The 17,922-nt window shown below is 40.2% G+C and overlaps 1 protein-coding gene across 1 annotated transcript; it reads right to left on the bottom strand.

Annotated features, from left to right (window-relative positions):
• Positions 1-5,436: 5,436 nt before the first annotated feature.
• Positions 5,437-6,619, bottom strand: LOC18440403 (uncharacterized). Its single transcript, XM_006850550.4, has one exon. It carries the CDS (start codon positions 6,333-6,335, stop codon positions 5,508-5,510), a length of 828 nt encoding a protein of 275 aa, XP_006850613.1. The 5' UTR covers positions 6,336-6,619; the 3' UTR covers positions 5,437-5,507.
• Between the last annotated feature and the right edge of the window lie 11,303 nt (positions 6,620-17,922).

The following is a 17,922-nucleotide window of genomic DNA, read 5'->3' as shown; positions in this document are numbered from 1 at the left end:
CAAAATATATTTTAAAGCTAGTCAAAGATGTAGAGTATTGAACCACATTTCTAAACACTATTTGAAGGTGGGCTCTCATTTGATTATTTAGAGCCTCGACTCTATACAAACCGCACCCAATCTTCAATGTGGAGCAAATTGCTCTCGCTTCTGCACTTCATGGCATGACAAACCTTTGGGGCCAATAAATTTTGGTATGACAAAACTTTGTGGTAAATAAATTGCGTGTTGGACTGCATTTCTATATATGCAGTCCATAAAATGTAAAGCATTCATATTAAAGAGGAAAAAGTTTATATAGAGCCAAGGCTCTAAACAATAAAATTTGAGCCTACTTGAAAAATTTCACTATAAAGCGGTTGTTTTGATGCTCAAATTGTTGGGTGAGTGCGGCCATTAAAGGCTTTATGAGTGCTTGTAAAAATAAATGATATAGTGGAACATGAACTCAGTAGGAGTGTGGTCACTCGTGGACCATACTACGTAAACGATGTTTACTGATACCGGACTGTGCTTGATGGTCTAGGCCAGTCAATTGAAAAAAACCCATATTACCTAGGCATAGAGTATAAACCAATAAAGGTTCTAATGGGTCATCCCTTGATGAGGTCAGAGTATGCTCGGATGAGTGAGTAGAGTGACTGTGTGACCCATGTGTATGATGGTGGCCTTTAGAAACGGGGGCCAAAGCCTCATCCATGTACCATCACACGGTATGCATATTGATAGATTGTTTCGAGAAAGCAAGCCACCTTTTCGGGTGAAGCGTATGCATGTGCGACAGATACCCCTAGCATCATAGGAAATGTGGTCACATCAGGTCTGGGTGACCTTGGCCCGTTTCTAGGGGAGAATTTGAAATCCACATACTGGGATTGCGACCCCTTGGTTCATTGGGCAGACTTTGGTGACCCACTAATGAGCCCCTGCATAGACCGTGGGTCATGAAAAACACTGGGTTGATTTGATAAAACAAGTGTGGTTTGTAGTCCACAGTTGAAGGTGGAGTGCCTTAGTATTTGATTGATATAATTCCTAGACCATATAGATCATTTTCAAATAAATGAATTTAATTATATTTGTTTTATGATATATATGATTTTAAAATTATTATTTGAATTTTTTTAGATCTCTGAATATTTTATTTATCAATTTTGGATTTATAAAATCAAATATATTGATTTTACATTGATTTAAATAGTCAAATAAATTCTAAAATTATTTTATTGAGTTTTAAAAATATTTAAAATTGCATGGGGGGCCATTGTGCAAATGGGCCCACTATGACCTAGATAGTGGGGCCCATGAGAACCTCTCATGGGTAGCACGCCCCACCCATTTAGAAGCTTTTTATTTTTGTGATAAGTGATTTTGGCTTGTAGGTGAAGTTGCTATGTGTTTTGGAAATGTATTGGCTTGAGGAGGCTTTGAGTGAATTTTTAGAAAGTATGAGAAGGCTGGTATATTATTTTGGTCTACACAATATTATATTTGGAATTGTTTAATTTTATTTCTATTGATGGGAAAATGGTTTACGAAAGGGGGATAAAGGTTCTAGCACATTCCATAATGTTGATGACCCATCTATGGAATGAATGGCTCAAATCTCTCACCCAACAAGTTAAACAAGATCAATGGTTCATATTCAATCTCACAAGAAGTGGTAAGCCAAGGAAAACCCTAAGAGACCCTAATCTTGTTCAAAGCCTATAAAAAAAGGATTGTCTCCGCCCAAAATCTCTATACCTTATCTTTCTATCTCTCTCCTAAGAAAGTTTCTCTCTATCAAAAAAGCCTAAAGCGGGCACGTCCCATTCTCTCATCTTTGATCTCTCTCTCGCCCACATTGTAAAAAGGGGGTTTAGCCTATGGGGTTCTTCTCTCTCCCATCTCCCAACTATGGATTTATGGCTAACAGTTCTAGGGTATAGCAAAAAGAGAATAAATCTGTCTCAAACTAGGTTGTTACAGGAATTCATCTAGTGTTTGAGTTTGTGATCCTAGGGGTTCATGTTGTATTGGTGTGGCTTGGCCTAAACTTGCTTTCCCAGTTGAGATTGAAGGTTGATCATTGATCTCGCGCTATCGGATGGTGGTGATTCGGTGTGGGTATAATAAGCTCGGTTGAGGTAATCTTTGGCAGTCTCTTTTTGTTTCTTGTCATATTTAATTATGTTGTCTTTATATTCTCAATCATAAGAATTGTGGATATTTTCTTTGTTTAAAAAAAATTAGTTTAATAGCATCAAGGTTTTTAAGATATTGGATTTGTTATTTTTATTTTCTTTGAAGCAAAAATTATTGTAATAAGACTACTTATAAGTGATCTTTGCCAAAAGAATAGAAAAAGAAAAAAAAAGGAACGAAAAGAAGAAAAATAAAAAAATATATTCCCCAATAAGATCGCATTAGTCTTTCTTTCACAAATATCCTCAAATTGATCATCTCGACATTAAGATGCATGGACAAGAGAAAAAAATGGATTTCAAGTTTTGGAAATATTGTATTTTGTAACGTATTTTTGGACCATCAATTTTCAAGATTTTCAAGTTTTCATAGATCTATAGATCTACACTATTTTTTAAGCTTTAAACTTTATAAATAATATTGAAACCACATTTCTCGACACTATTTGAAGGTAGGCTCTAATTTGATTGTTTAGAGCCTAGGCTCCATACAAACTACACCCTATTAAAGATGGATGAAAGCATCTATCTTAAAGATGGATGCAAGTAGGTGTTCCATTAAAAAATATTAGAAACTAACTGTTCAAATTTTTTTTTACAAGAATTATTATTTTTAATTTTTAAAATGTATTTTTTTTTTCATATTCATGATCTCCATGCTAGAGATTCCACGTCCTTGAAAATTAAGTTTTAAAATCCACCTCAAAAATAGATTTATCAAGAAGCCCATATTTCTACATATGCGGGCTGGCTGCATAGAAACCGGGTTCAAAACTAATAGTAGTTCATGGAGTTTCTTTAATCGCTAGGCCTACTTTAAAATATGATTTGAAGTTGTTCTATCCATTGAAGTATAAATTTATCTATTTATCTAATTTCATGTGATAGCAAATTCATGTTTCAATTTTATATTTATTTGGCAATATGTATTTTTTATTTGCTAAATCCTATATAGTGAATAAGGTTTTATCTATTTATTTATTTATTTATTTAAGTGTAACTATACGGTGAGATTTTGGAAATTATTTAACTAATTTGAAATTTTAGGTTGTTTAAAAAAAAAAAACCTTCATTAAAGAAATACCAAAAAAAAAGTTATAACAGTGAAAGCATGTACAGTGAGAAAACAGGAATGGAGGGTCATTGGCGTTTCCCTGATCATCATTGTCGTTAAATAAAAGGGAAAAGTTTATATAGAGCCAAGGCTCTAAAGAATCAAATTAGAACCTACTTCAAAAAATTCACTAAAAAAGGTTATTTTGATGCACAAATATCCTCAAATTGATCATCTTGACATCAAGATGCATGAACATGAGAAAAAAAACAACAAAGGATTTCAAGTTTTGGAAAACGTATTTTGTAACACATTTTTGGCCCTGCAATTTTCATGCAAACACCCATTTGCCTGCGATAGGTAAATCAATTTGGAAAATCTCTAAAGGTGTCATCCTTTGGGAAATATGGAAGGAGAGGAATAGAAGAACCTTTGAAGGTAACTCCTTACCTTTTGAGAAACTTTTAACAAACATCAAGCACTCGATTTGGTTATGGTTGTCTGTGACAAAAGAATGGTGGGGGATTCCAAAAGTTGATGTGATGGCAAACCTTAGCTGCCTCTTTCTCCTTGGGTGTGCTCGGAGTAGACCACGATATTTTTGGACTGCTCCTTTTGCTGGATGTATTAAGCTTAACTTTGATGGGAGTTCTCTAAGAAACCCCGGCATTGCTGGAATTGGTGGTCTAGTGCGTGACTCCTTGGGTTCTACAATTCTCTCCTTTGTTGTTCCGATTGGGTCCAAAACAACAAATTATGTTTATTAAGTGCTCTTTTGTATTGGTTGAAAATTTTGTTTGAGAAGAATCTGAGAACGAATGTTTGGGTTGAAGGGAATTCTTTGGATATGATTAAGTTGTGCAAAAAAGAATATTGGGTTCTATTGGAGCTTCGCTCTCTTTGGTTGCAAATCATGGACCTGGTTGAACCTTTTTCATTTTCTTTTTCCTATGTTTACCGAGAAGCAAACTCACTAGCTGACTCTTTGGCTAAGGGGGGTGTTTCGTTGCCTTCGCTTTTGATCTCTTATGATGTAATCTCTTTTAATTAGTCATCAATAAAAGTTTTGAACATTTGTCAAATTTTTTTTTTCATGATTTTCAATTCTTCATAGATATGCTGATCTATGCTATTTTTGAAGCTTTACAATTTATAAATAAAGATGAAAATTTATTGTAAGGTTATCATAAAGATTTCGGGTATTGAAACCACATTTTTTTACACTATTTTAAGGTAGGCTCTAATTTGATTGTTTAGATCCTAGGCTCTATACAAACCGCACCCTTAATAAAAACACGATAGCTCATTGCGAGGGTCTTCGATTTTTTTTCTCTTTCTATTAAATGAAAAGGTCCAAAACTATAGTATATTTTTTTTTTTCACTATACAAAATTGAATTTAAGAGATCCACTTATTGCGATGAGTTGTATCTTAAATCTTATTTTCACCATAAAATACATGTAATAGATAACAAACACTCAAACCTGAGATGTGTTCTCAATATTTATGTTTTTTTAGAAAAATAATGAAAAGTATAGTACAATACTATTATTTTCTTTCTGAAAACTTAAAAAACAAGATTTAAAAAAAATTCTAATAATATATTGAAATTTTTTTAATGCCAGATCTAGCTAATCTAGCCGATTCTCCGACACGAATCATCGATCCATCGATCTGACACTGTTTTTGAGATGGCCGTTACATGTGACCAATCTGTTTTTCTTTTTTTCTTTTTAACTTAGGTTTTGGGGTTCAAAATTTAATCTGGTTTTAGTAATCAAAAGTTGAATTAAAATTGTTGGTACAAAATTCTCGAACCATATAAACTACACTCGAAAAAGAATAGAAGGTCGACCCCAACTACAAGAGAGGAATCAGATCCGAAAATGGTATGCCCTACCTCTTTGATCTTTTAATTTTTTGGTTTTCGCTACTTTCAGAATTCACAAATAGATCCAACAATAATACGAAATTTCACTTCATAAAATTTAAATGAATATTAATTTGAAGCAAGGCCTAGTATTTCCCCTAACAAGTAACACTCTTATTGTTGCCCTTTTCTTTTTATAATTCGGCTAATTAAAATTGAAATAAATTGGACAAGTAAAAAATAAAAAAAAAATAAAAAAAAATAAAAAAATAAAAAAATAAAAAAATAAAAAAAATAAATGATTGTAGGGTTCAACATTTAACTTATTTCTAAAAGCTTTTAATTATTATAATATTTTCATAACTCACAAGTGAGAAGGGAAGGGAAAAACAAAGAATCAGAAGAAGAAAATCCATGGCGATCTCTCATCGTCCCCTAATCCAAATCTGGTAGCCTTCCAAAAGCAGGCCTCGTCAGGACCGACCACCACCCTTGGACAACATCTCCGCGCCGGCTCAGACTTGCACCTCGTCAGCATTATCCTTCTCTCCCCCTTCTCCCAATCTGATTTCAAGCTCTTCTGCACCTCCTCTGGTGATTCACTATTATAACCACCAAACTCTACACCTGATGATGAACAATCCTTACCTTGTTGCTCTTCGGATGTGGGCGAATTAGCAAGAGACGGCAAGGTCCTGAGAGGCTCGGATCGGCACCTCATCAACACCAGAGCATTTCTTGGAGGAGGAGGAGGTGGCTCGTGCTCACTTGCTGCCACAGCTGCTGCTGCATTGCCGGATTCCCATTTCCGCCCACTGTTCCTTTTTCCACTTCCATGGATTGCAATAGGAATAGGAGGAGAGTTCTTCGGGACATGGTGAAAGACCAAACAGTCGCACAAGGAGATGGGGAAGCAGCAGGAGTGGCGGCAGCGGTTGCGTATGTCGTCTTTGTTCCTGTATTTGTCTTTAATGTTGATAGGGCCGGTGCGTCGGGGGCCAAGAGATGTTTCTCTTTGATGGTGGTGGTGGTGGTCCTTCTTCTTGACTCTCACCTGGCCGATGCAGGTGACTTTCGGGGATGAGGGCTCTTGCGAGTCGTAGGGGGACGAACTACTCTTTTTCCTGGCTTTTGATGTCCAGAACATGATTGAGCCCCTCCCGCTCTTCCTCCGGCGAAGGGGGTGAGGCCCCAACTCATCCAATGCTCGGTTCGGACTGAGCATGGCCTTCGATGAGAGCTTGATTCCGCAAAATGAATATCAATTTGAAAAGCAAGAAAACAGATGGATGTATGTGAAGAATGATTAGGAAATGAGGAGTGAATTCGATTGAACATCTAGCGTCTGCGTTTTGTGAGTCAGTGTGGATGAAAGAGAGCCCTCTCTCTGGTATTGGCATTGCTTTAGTAGCAGATGCATGATTTTAGAGACTGATACACATCAAGACTAGCGCGGATTGAGTGTTTAGTAGTGTTCAAGGAGTCTGATAAGATGATGAGTTTTGAGCGTCCCATCAATCCTATGTCTTTAATTTCTCGCCACTCCTTTTTTTTTTTTTTTTTTTTTAAGAAGTAGAAATGGAGTGTCAAAAAAACAAAAAATAAAAAATAATATGGAGTGTCGCATCCAATCACTAAATTTGGCACAACAAATCTCCTATCTCCCTCCCTTGTTTATGTACTGTACGAACGCCATCATCTTCACCAGTGTTTTAAAAAACGCTTTCGACTCGAAAATCGTAAAAAGGGGATCGGATTGCTTAAAAAATCGGATATCGTCCGGTTCTAGAGAGAACCGGACGATTCTGTACAGTGAATCGCCGATTCACTGTACGGAATCGGCGAGTCCGAACAGTGAATCGGCGAGTCCATACGGAATTTTTTTTTTTTTTTTTTTTTTTTGTAATCCATGATAGATTTTTTTGTAATACTTGATCGATTTTTTTGTAATCCATGATCAAATTGTTTTTGTTTTTTTGTAATCCATGATCGAATTTTTTGGTTTTTTGTAACCCATAATATAATTTTTTGTAATCCATGATCAAAATGTTTGTTTTCTTTTCTTGTAATCCATGATCGATTTTTTTGTTTTTTGTTATTTTTTTTGTAACCCATGATAGAATGTTTTGTAATCCATGATCGAATGTTTTGTAATACATGATCGAAATGTTTGTTTTTTTTTTGTAATCCATGATCGAAATGTTTGTTTTTTTTTTTGTAATCCATGATTGAATTTTTTGTTTTTTGCTTTTTTTGTAACCCATGATAGAGTTTTTTGTAATCCATGATTGAATTTTTTGTAATCCATGATCGAACTGTTTTTTTCTTTTTTTGTAATCCACGATTGAATTTTTTGTTTTTTTTTGTAATCCATGATCGAATTTTATGTAATCCATGATCGAATTTTATGTAATCCATGATTGAATTTTTTGAAAATTTGTGATTTTTTTTTTTTAATCCATGATCAAATTTTTTTTTGTAATCCATGATAGAATTTTTTGAAAATTTGTGATTTTTTTTTTAATCCATGATCGATTTTTTTGAAAATTTGTTATTTTTTTTTTTAATCCATATTATTCAAAGAGAAAATGAGAGAGATGATGATTCTGAGGCCACCCTATCCCAGCCATATTATTCACATATCGAGTCCCAACAGCAACAGTGTAGGGATGAGCACGAAATACTGTAAATTAAATGCTGAATGGCGGTTCATGCAGGGAAAAAACATATCAATATTCGTATATTCATTCAAAAACATGAAAATTCTTAATGGAGTACCCTCATTTTTTATTGAATTCCTAAAAAACAATATTTATAATGAATTTTAATAATTTTTTCGAATTTTTTTTAAGCTTTACTCTGACCGATTCACCCGATTCTCGATCCGGATCGCCGATTCGCCGATCCGGATCGATTTTTTGGAAGCCCGATCCGGGTCACCGATCCGTTTTTTAAACCATTGATCTTCACTATAGGGTTGGCCTGAATCTTTTAGGGGTAAAAGAGTAATATGCGTCAAGCTCAAGGGCTCTTTCAGGATAGGTAAGACGTCACAAACCTTGGGTTTTGCATACGACACACGTGCATAACTGTCCCATACAGCTGTAACAGTTGGAAAGGATTGGAATCATGCTTATTTGTTTAGTTGATTATTTGATGCTTTGGTCTTGTAACATTTATGCTCTGCGATATGTGATGCCTTTTGTTTCTCCATCATTTTTTTTCGTAATTAGTTTAGGTTAAAAATAAAAATGAAAATAATAATAAAAAAACCAACAAAGCCGGTAACGCAAGTATTTTCCACATAACATTTGTTGCTAGTGGAGATTGGTTCTTGAATTTTTGAAGGAAGAAAGTTCTGGAGCTGTTTAGCTATGATTTCAGGGCTACCATACGTACGATGTCATTGAAGATCTTAAGGATGCCAGTTTGTTGAGTGGGAAGTTCTCTATACTTCCTCTATTGCACAACAGTTATATACTCTCCCCATCCAGCCATCCAATAATCTCCCCATCCAGCCATCCAATAATTTAGATCAAGTGAGCCATTGATCATTTGAACTAGATTTGACATCTTAGATTATTTTGTTTTTTACTTTTTTTATAAATAATATGAATATGAAAATTGGTATATGCCATCATCTCAATGGAGCACCTTAAAAATATCAAAAGAATATTTTCAATAAAATAAAATAACCAAAATACCCTTGAAAAAAATAATTTGGTTATTTTATTTTAACAAAAATAATTTTTTTATCAAAAATAAATTTTTTATATTTTTCCGATAAAAGTTTAATAGAGGATTAGATGACCAGATTTTTGTGTAAAATTGTTTTGTAGAAACAAATTTAAAATAAAGTGCAGGGATGACATTGTGATTGGGTCCATCTCATCCATCCATTCAGATGAGACAACTGGATAGAGGGAAATATATAACTTTTATATAGTAAGGCCAGTATAGAAAGCTTTCCGTCGTTGAGCGGCTTAGGCAAACACTAAAAAACTTTGGGAGGGAGACTTAAGTTTTATCTTTTTTAGTGTTGGTCAAGGTTTTAAAATTTGGCGATGCCGAAACTGGCCGGTTCATATTGCGAATCATTGGGCTCTGTTCGATTCTTCCTAAATATCAAGAATGCACTTTATTTTTTAGCATCTTGTTCAATTTTCTTTGTCCCATACTTCTTTAATTTTTTATTGGTTGGTTCACTAAGCTAGATCAGTGGTCTTATCCGAAGAGCGGGTGGATTAGTGCGCATGGAGCACGGGTAGATGAGCGCGCGCTAGAGCGCAGGTGGATGAGTGCGCAACTGGGCGCTGGTAGACGAGTGCGCGTGAAGCGCAGATGGATAAGTGCGCGGCTGGGCGCGGGTGGCGTTTGGTGGGCTTAGGTTATATCTCCCCTCTCATGCTCTTTCTCTCTCATTGTGTTCCTCAAGCATGCCTTCTGTCTCCTCATGCATGATCACTTGAGTACCATGTGGCACATGCATGAGGAGAGAGAAGGTATGTAGCCTTTTGTGGGTCTGGCGGGGATGGTAGGGAACGGGGTCGTGATAGTGCTACTACTAGAATGCATCTAGGGAGAATGATGATAAAAAGGAAAACTGTAGTATATCCATAAATTGGATATTAAGAAGGCTTCCTATAGATGAGGATCTTCTAATTAGGAGAATGGGATTGGAGCTAGATAGCATATCTCACTTACGAGGTGTAGAGCATAAAAACAAAGGTTTGACAAAAAAATAAGGGAAAAAAAAATAGTGTAGAAAAATAAAGAATAGAAATACAAAAATTTATGTGGTTCGGCAAGTTGCCTACCTCCACAGGGCAGCAAAGTTCTATTCACCAATCAGAAAAACACCATGTAAGCATGACAAATACAAGGTATTACAAGCTCTCTCTCTCAAACCCTAAAACATGGTCTTTCTCTCACTAGAATACCTAAGGACTAAAGAATTAACCCCCTTCTCTCTAGATTTTTCCTTGCAAAATAATCTCTCTCTACAAAAGCTCTCTTCATAGAGGAGAGTTCCAAGAGACCCATGTGTGGCTTTTTTCCTATTCCTAGTTTAACTAGGATTTCTTTCCTATAAAATAGGATCTTCATGAAGGTGTGAGGTAATCACGTGCCCATCTCTCTCTCTCCCTATCTTTTAGGAGTTAGGAAAGGTTTCCTTCCCCCCATGGTTATCACGTACCCCTCTTTCCAATATATCTCACTTTCCTACTTTTAAGGTTTAGCAAAGATATCAGTTCCTTAAAAGGAATCACGTGCTCGTCGCCCTGATTTTGTAATGCCTGTCATTCTATTTGATGTTGTTGCAAGTGTTCTTTTGCCAAGGGTTGTTTAAGAACTGTTCATGTAATATTGATTGTGTTTTTTTAATAAAATGGGTAGGGAGTCGATATCCCCAATGATTCACCCCCAAAAAAAAATAAAAAAAATCAAAATATCTTTGCAACACAAAGGGTTGATAACTAACCCACCAAAATAGAAAACCTTATCTAATGAGATATCTATTATTAACACAATATATGTAAATCCTCAACTAAAACATGGTCTTCATGAAGGCATATTTTCATTCTGACTAGTCTGCTTCAAGAAATTGCTGCCCACCAATTACTAATCATTAAGTAACCACAAGCTCCAAGGAAGTCCTGCACCAAGTGAACTTCCCTTTCCCTATGGACTTAATCAATATATCTGCTGGATTGCCATCAATATGAATTTTCTGCAATAAAATTTTTTCATCTTCTACCACATCACAAATAAAGTGATACTACTCATCAATATGTTTCGTCTTGTCATGGAAGGCTGGACTCCTTGCTGGAAACAAGGTACGCTGGTTATCAAAATGAAGAGGAATACCATCTTGCACAACTTGAAATTCACCAAGTAACCTGTTTAGTCAAATTGCTTCTTAAGTAAGTTGTTTAGCTAAATTACTTCTTTAGATGCATGAGTAAGTGACATATACTTAGCCTCTTTAGAAGACAATGCCATCACAGACTGCAACCTTGATAACTAACTAATTGCACAACCTCCTGATTGGGCCTGATTTCTCGTCATCTCGGGTCAGCCCAGATATGAGTGACCAGGTCGAAGGAATTTTCTCTCAAACAACTGCGGAGCCCACGTGTGTGTGCATGTGGTGCAGATAGGAACCAACAAACAAAGAGATTTTATTCGACAAATAAGGGTTTGAGCACCTACCTTGCCATGTTGAGTTCGGGGGACGCATCCGGACGATTCACCCTCTTAGATCATCAGGAAAGCCCTACGGCTATTCTTGCAGTGTGCCTTGAATTTGGCTCCCTGGCTTTCCAGCACAACACTTGGATCCACACCCTAAAAATGGCCTTTAGGGTATACCTTTTGAGTTTTCCTCCTAGTGATAGTTATATGGTGGATTTGGGGGTCTAGTCGAAGGATTAGAGGGGTTGAGAGTGAATAGAGAAGAAGAAGTAGGGAAGCGAAAGGAGAAGATGATGGGACTGCAGGTTTGCTATGGTTCCGGGTTGCTATGGGGAAGAGAGGAGTGTAGTGAGAGTCAGGACCGCAGGCGTTATGGCGCCAAGACTTAACGCGTGGTGAAGGAAGAGAAGAGTGCAGAGAGAGACAGGACCGCAAGTGCTGCTGCTCTGAGTCTTTAACGCGTAGAAAAGAGAGAAGGGTACAGAGCGAGAGACAGGACTATAGGTGCTGCGGCTTCGAAACTTTAACGCACAAAAAAGAGAGAAGGGGTGCAGAGAGAGAGAGAGAGAAGGGACCGCAGGTACTCCAGTTTTGAGACTTTAAGGTGCGAAAAAGAGAGAAGGGGCACAGAGAGAGAGCAAGGATCACAAGTGCTGCGGATTCGAGATCATACGCACGAAAAGGAAGACAAGAGCGTAGAGAGAGATGGGACCGCAGGTGCTGCGGCTCCGAGACTTTAACGCACGAAAAAAAAAGAAGGGTGCAGAGAGAGAGACGGGACCGCAGGTGCTGCGGCTTCGAGACTTTAACGTGTGGAAAAGAGAGAAGGGGCTTAGAGAGTGGGAAGGGATCGCAAGTACTGCGGCTCTGAGCTACTACTTGAGAAAGACGATGCAAAGAAAGAAAGAGAGAAAAGAAGGGAAAAGACAAAAGAGAGAAATTAAAGGCCCAAGAATTGAGCAGCCTTCCGACATCACCTCACCTAAGAGGTATGATCGGAGAAAGAAAGATACTGAGCTTGGGGGCCACAGGTATCTTAGGGGATTCAAGAGAGTGTGGTCTGTAGTTCTAGACTGTCGAGAAATAACCTCCGAAGCTGATGAGTGAAGTTTGCAGTTATAGACTATCGTGAGCTCACTTCCGTATATGCCCCCTAATGAGTAACTAAGAAGAAGATGAATAGATAAATATGAGAAAGAAATGAGAATATAAGAAAGAGAAGGCCTCTAAAAAAACCAGACATCTTTCCGGTGTCCCCTCTCTAAAGAGGTTAACTGGGAATGTTGTAAAGGTCCCTAGACTTCAAGACCAAAGTCAAGAGAACTCCGGGGGATTCTAGATAGTGAGGTCCGTAGTTCTAGACTGTCGAGAAATCACCTCCGAAGCTCGAGAGTGAAGTCCGCATTTATACTCTGGGGGGAGTTGGACCATTCGATCCTCCCTCCTTTGGGTGCCCTCTATGTGGCCATGCTGGCCCAACCATCCCAGCCTTGACCTGGAAAGTTCGAGGCATGGACCCTTAGGCCCCTTGCCTCGTCTCTTCCAATGTTGGGGGGAGACCCCTTAATGACCACTGCACAAGCGACTCTACTGCAGCCCCTCCTCCTCACTCGGTTGGTCTTATTGGGACTGCCATTGCCGTGGAGCCCCAAAAGGTGACCCCGCCTATGTCACACCAGGGCGTCTCCAACACTGGCACCTCGCACACACACCATCCACTGGCAATTACCATGCCAGCTCGCACTGTTACTCCACTGCGCATACCTATGCTTATAAACTTCTTGGCACCCCAACTACCATAATAATGAATAGGGGTAGGTGGCAGCCTACCCCCATCTCTCAATCCGTTTCTGGCCACTCTCGACCCTGGTGTAGTGCTGGTGGATCTGACATCACCTGCACCATACATGTCAACTCGACGGCTCGGGGCAGCCTAAGAGCCGACCCTCGACCGACATGTGGCTTTCGAGAAATCAGAAGTCCCCTATTCAAACACACATGCATCCAGGACGCCTCACGGTCTCACTGGCTAAACGGGCGGCTGTCACATGTACCCCACCCCTCACCACACCAGGAATTGGCCCTATGGCCACCCCAGATACCACTATGGATCATGCACACACATGCAGGTCCAAGGAAGCTCTCGGCTATGGGGAAGGATGAGGGCCCGTCGTTCCACCCATCACTCCTGTACCACTCACCCCGTGGTACTCAAAGAAGTTCCCTCTGAGCACCATCCTCTCCGCACCGCACCATGTGCGTCCACAAGTTGCCCCTCGGTGAAAGATCCAAATGGAGAGGACGTGGCCTGCGATCGCCGGCCATACTGTTTTCCCCCGTCGATGGCCCTCAAACTCCACCCCCAACTACGAAAGTCCCTCCTCCTGAGTGTCCCACTCTACCCGAGCTTGTTGACTCTGCCAGTGCATCGGTAGAACATGGCTGTTGAGAAGAGGACTGGACCCAATTTTGCTTTTGGGGAAAAGTCTACCGAGGCCTGCGGCTCAAGCGTCCTAGGAAAATTGAGGTTCCCCTCCTCCAGCGAAAGAAGACGTCTTCTACCGTGAAGGGCCTCGCCAGCCAGAACCAGTTTTTCCTTATGCAAGACACAGAGGAGCCCGAAGACGGCATTGTCGCCCAATCCAATGTTGTCGGGACATAAGAAGATGACCCCGCCTCGCCCGACCTTCGACCCTAAGGCTGTCAAGAGCAGGTGGATGACGAGGGGCCCCAAGGCCTTCAAGTGTCAAACCCGACAACAGGCCGTCCTCTAGGTCGCCTCTAGCCCGTACTCACTCAGGCCCTCAAGAAAACCCGAGCCCAGACAGGGCAAGTCCAGCCTCTGCTCTCTCGGGTTCCCGACCGGAGCACGAAGAGGACCAGAGTCACCCCTCCCTCAAAACTGACTGACTCAGACTGACATGTCCAGGTAATGACGGTAAGCCAGGATAGAGAGGATCCCGAAAGCTCGATGGCCCACTTCAATAACCTCCTGAACAACATCTTGGACAGGCTCAAAGGCCTCAAGGAAGCATTGCTATTGGTCTCCTCCCACGAAGAGACCAACTCTCTCCCCAAACCTCCACGAGGGGAGGATGAAAGGCCTCAGCTTCCCTCATCGACGCCAGCATCAAGGCCTCAAAATCCTCCCTCCTCTTCCGTAGTCCGACCAGACATAGGCCTCAAGCGGCACCGTTGGTATTCACGCACGAGGATGCACAACAGATGATCAATAGAAGCATCCAACAGCTACAGGCGTCAAGGACACGGGACAACGTTCCATACCAAAAGCCTTATCCGCCTTATGTTATTCAGGTTTCCTTCCTTGTCAGGTATCAAAAGGGAAGGTTACAAACCTTTGACAGCATGAACTCTCCTCAGCAGCACAGAGCCCATAAGATGTCTACTTGTCAGGAGTCGGCCTCAGATCCCAGGTTGTTGCTTCGACAATTTGTGGATACCTTAGTCGGGCTTGATGTCAAATGGTACGCCTGCCAACTGCCCAACTCGGTCCACTCTTGGTAGGAGATGGAACAACTCTTCTACAAGTGCTTCTACGAAGCAGAGCTGGATATGCAGGCCATAGAACTTCTCACCATGGTCCAAAATTCTGATGAATCGGTGGGTCAATATATCCAGAGGTGGAGAAACCTCTGGTTAGGTGCCTCGATCTCGCCCTCCAGATCCGGATAATCTGGCAGCACGAGTCTCGGGTTTCGGGGGAACCCAAGACTTTGAGATCGCTCTCTAGAGAACCTTGCTCAGGAGCAAGGGCAAGTATTCCAACCGATGAGAAAGGAATTTAAGGTGAGTTCGAGACTTACGCGGGCTGGTTAGCGTGGGCACCCTCTTAGATCACGAAGAAAGGCCCGCAGTTCTACAACTGGTTCAGAATCATCTCCTTTGGGCTGCACTCTCCTGTTTCTGCAATCACAATTATATGGTTAATTTTACAAGACAAGTGGGCCTAGAGACCCCACCTAGTCTTTGGGTGAATGTACACAAGCATGCATATTCAAAGGAGAAAAGAAAAGAAATGATGAGATGATGAGAGAAAGAAGAAGGGAGAAGAAAGGAAAAGAAAGAGACATTTGACTGGGTGACTAGCCTAGCAAGTGGCTAGATTGGCATGATGAATGACCTAACGTGGTAGAAAGACGGGCACGGTAATGGATACCGGCACGACGGCAATACCACTCGACGACAGAACACCAATACTGACCAGCCTGGCACAACAGCTAGTTCGACGTGGCAGCAAGATGGGCACGATAACTTAGACCGGTATGGCGGCAGTACTGCTCAACGACAAGACTACCGTGACAGTGCTAGACTTGTCCCATGGTCAAATGAGAGAGGGAGAAGAAGAAAGAGAAAGAAGAGGGATAAAAGGAGAGATAAAGAGGAGAGAAAAGAAGAGGAAAGAGAAGAGAGAAGAGAAGAGAGAAAAGAGAATAAAAAAGGAAGAAAAGAAGAGAGAAGAAGAGAGAAAAGCATGGATGGCAAGGGACTTCTACCGTCCATGACAGAGAAAGATGAGAGAGAAAGTACATGGATGGCGATGGACTTCTGCCATCCATGATAGAGAGAAGATGAGAGAGAAAGAACATGGATGACGATGGACTTCTACCATGCGTGATAGAGAGAAGATGAGAAAGAAAAAACATAGACGGTGATGGACTTCCGCCGTCCATGATAGAGAGAAGATGGACCTCCGCCTTCCATGAAAAAGGAAAGAGGAAAGAGAGTGACATGGACGGTGATGAACTTCTGCCGTCCATGAGAGAGAGCAGATGAGAGAGAAAGAACATGGACAGCGATGGACCTTTGCCGTCCATGATAGAGGAAACAGGAGAGAGTAAGAACATGGATGATGATGAACTTCCGTTAAACATGACAAAGAAGGAGGCAGGAATGAGAAATGAATGTCATGTGTGGTGAGAAAGGGTAAATTTGGATAGAGGCATGGCCCGCCACTCGGGTTAGGGCCCGACTCACTGCGCATATTTTCAGAAGATAAAGGAAGGCTGAGAACGTCATACCTGGCGATGAGCTTCACCATGCATGACTGGAGGGGAGAGAGAAACGAAATCAGAGTGAAGGAAGAAAGACAGGGAGGAGGAAATAGGATTTTAAGAAAGAGGAAGAGGAAAAGAAAGTGGAAAGAGAAGAAAGGAAAGATGAGAGGACAAAGGAAAGTGAAGAGAGAAATTGGGAAAGAGCGGGAAGAGAAAGAAGGAAAGAGAGAGAAAGAGATTAAGAAAGAGAAAAGAAGAAGAAGGAAAGAGGAGAAGAAAGAGGTATGCACGTCGTTTCCACCACTGTGGGTGTCAGAGATAGAGGAAAACAAAAAGAAAGATTCGTGCACAACGTTTCCTTCACCGTGCATGTTCAGACAGAGATAGATATAGAGAAATATAGAGCAGAGAGAAGAAAGTAAAGAAAGAGATTTGTGCACGGCATTGCCATCACCGTGCATGTTCAGACAGAGAGAGACAAAGAGAAAGATAGAGCAGAGAGAAGAAAGTAAAGAAAGAGATTCATGCATGGTGTTGCCATCGCCGTGCATCTTCAGATAGAGAGAGACAAAGAGAAGGATAGAGTGGACAGAGAATGGAGAAGAAAACGCACACAACGTTACCATTTCCATTCACATGCAGTCAGATAGAAACAAAAAGAAAGATCTAGAAGAAGAAGAAAGAGAAGAAGAAGAAAAAAAGAGAATGAGACACACAGTGCTGCCATTGTCGTGTCGATTAGAGAAAGAGAAGGAAGAAGATGACATGCACGACTCTGCCACAACCATGCATGTTCAAAGAGAAGAAGAGAGAATAACCAAGAAAAGAAGAAGAATAACGGAGAAAGGAAGCAAGAGAGAGAAAAAAGAGGAGGAGAGGGAAAATTACCTTATCAAAGGGTATCGACTCTTTTCTTCTCTCTCTCCAAGACGCACCCACGAACTCAAAGCAAAAGCACGAAGTTTATTGATCAATTGAAAGTATGAGGGGATCAAGGAAATAACCCTTTACAATTAGGTTTAACATGTATTTATAGAATTGGGCCCAAACATGGGTGGATGCTCAAAAACCATCTCAATTGATGATAATTACAATTATTTTGAATTAAATAAATTCTTAAAATGGGTTCAAAATGATTATTTTGCTCCTGCCTAACAATTCATGGAATTTGAAAACAGTTCCTGCTGCTGCTCTAATGCCTGTTTCTCAAAAAGGTGGTTGTTTTCTTGTAGGGCTTGGCATGTCAATCGATTTGATACCAACTTTGACCCATGGATCGTGCTTTTAAGCCATGATCATGCGACTTGAAATTTGGATGAATCTTAAAAACTTCAAATCGATAGTGTGCTCGTTCCTTGATGTTTCTTTATGATTTCTTCCCTGGATCACACTAGGCATTCTGTCACAATCGCGTGGTAAAAAACACAGCTTGATTACATACCCAGACGAAGATTTCATAACTTTTGGGTTATGACCGAAATCTAGAATTTCGGCATCGAAATTTATAGTCACTTCATTGGCTTTGTGTGCGAAATTCGACCATTCATCATGTACGGGGTTCGGATTAGAGAAAGCCTTAGACCTTACGCACACAATAGAACT

This window comes from Amborella trichopoda, chromosome 8, assembly GCF_054954075.1.
Source record: "Amborella trichopoda isolate Santa Cruz 75 chromosome 8, AtrichopodaSantaCruz75HAP2 v2.0, whole genome shotgun sequence".
Lineage (NCBI taxonomy): Eukaryota > Viridiplantae > Streptophyta > Magnoliopsida > Amborellales > Amborellaceae > Amborella > Amborella trichopoda.
Note: the sequence above shows the minus strand (reverse complement) of the source record. Positions and strands in the feature narration are given on the sequence as shown.

Coding starts and splice junctions, on each gene's coding strand:
- LOC18440403 (XM_006850550.4), bottom strand. CDS start 6,335: ATGCTCAGTCCGAACCGAGCATTGGATGAGTTGGGGCCTCACCCCCTT.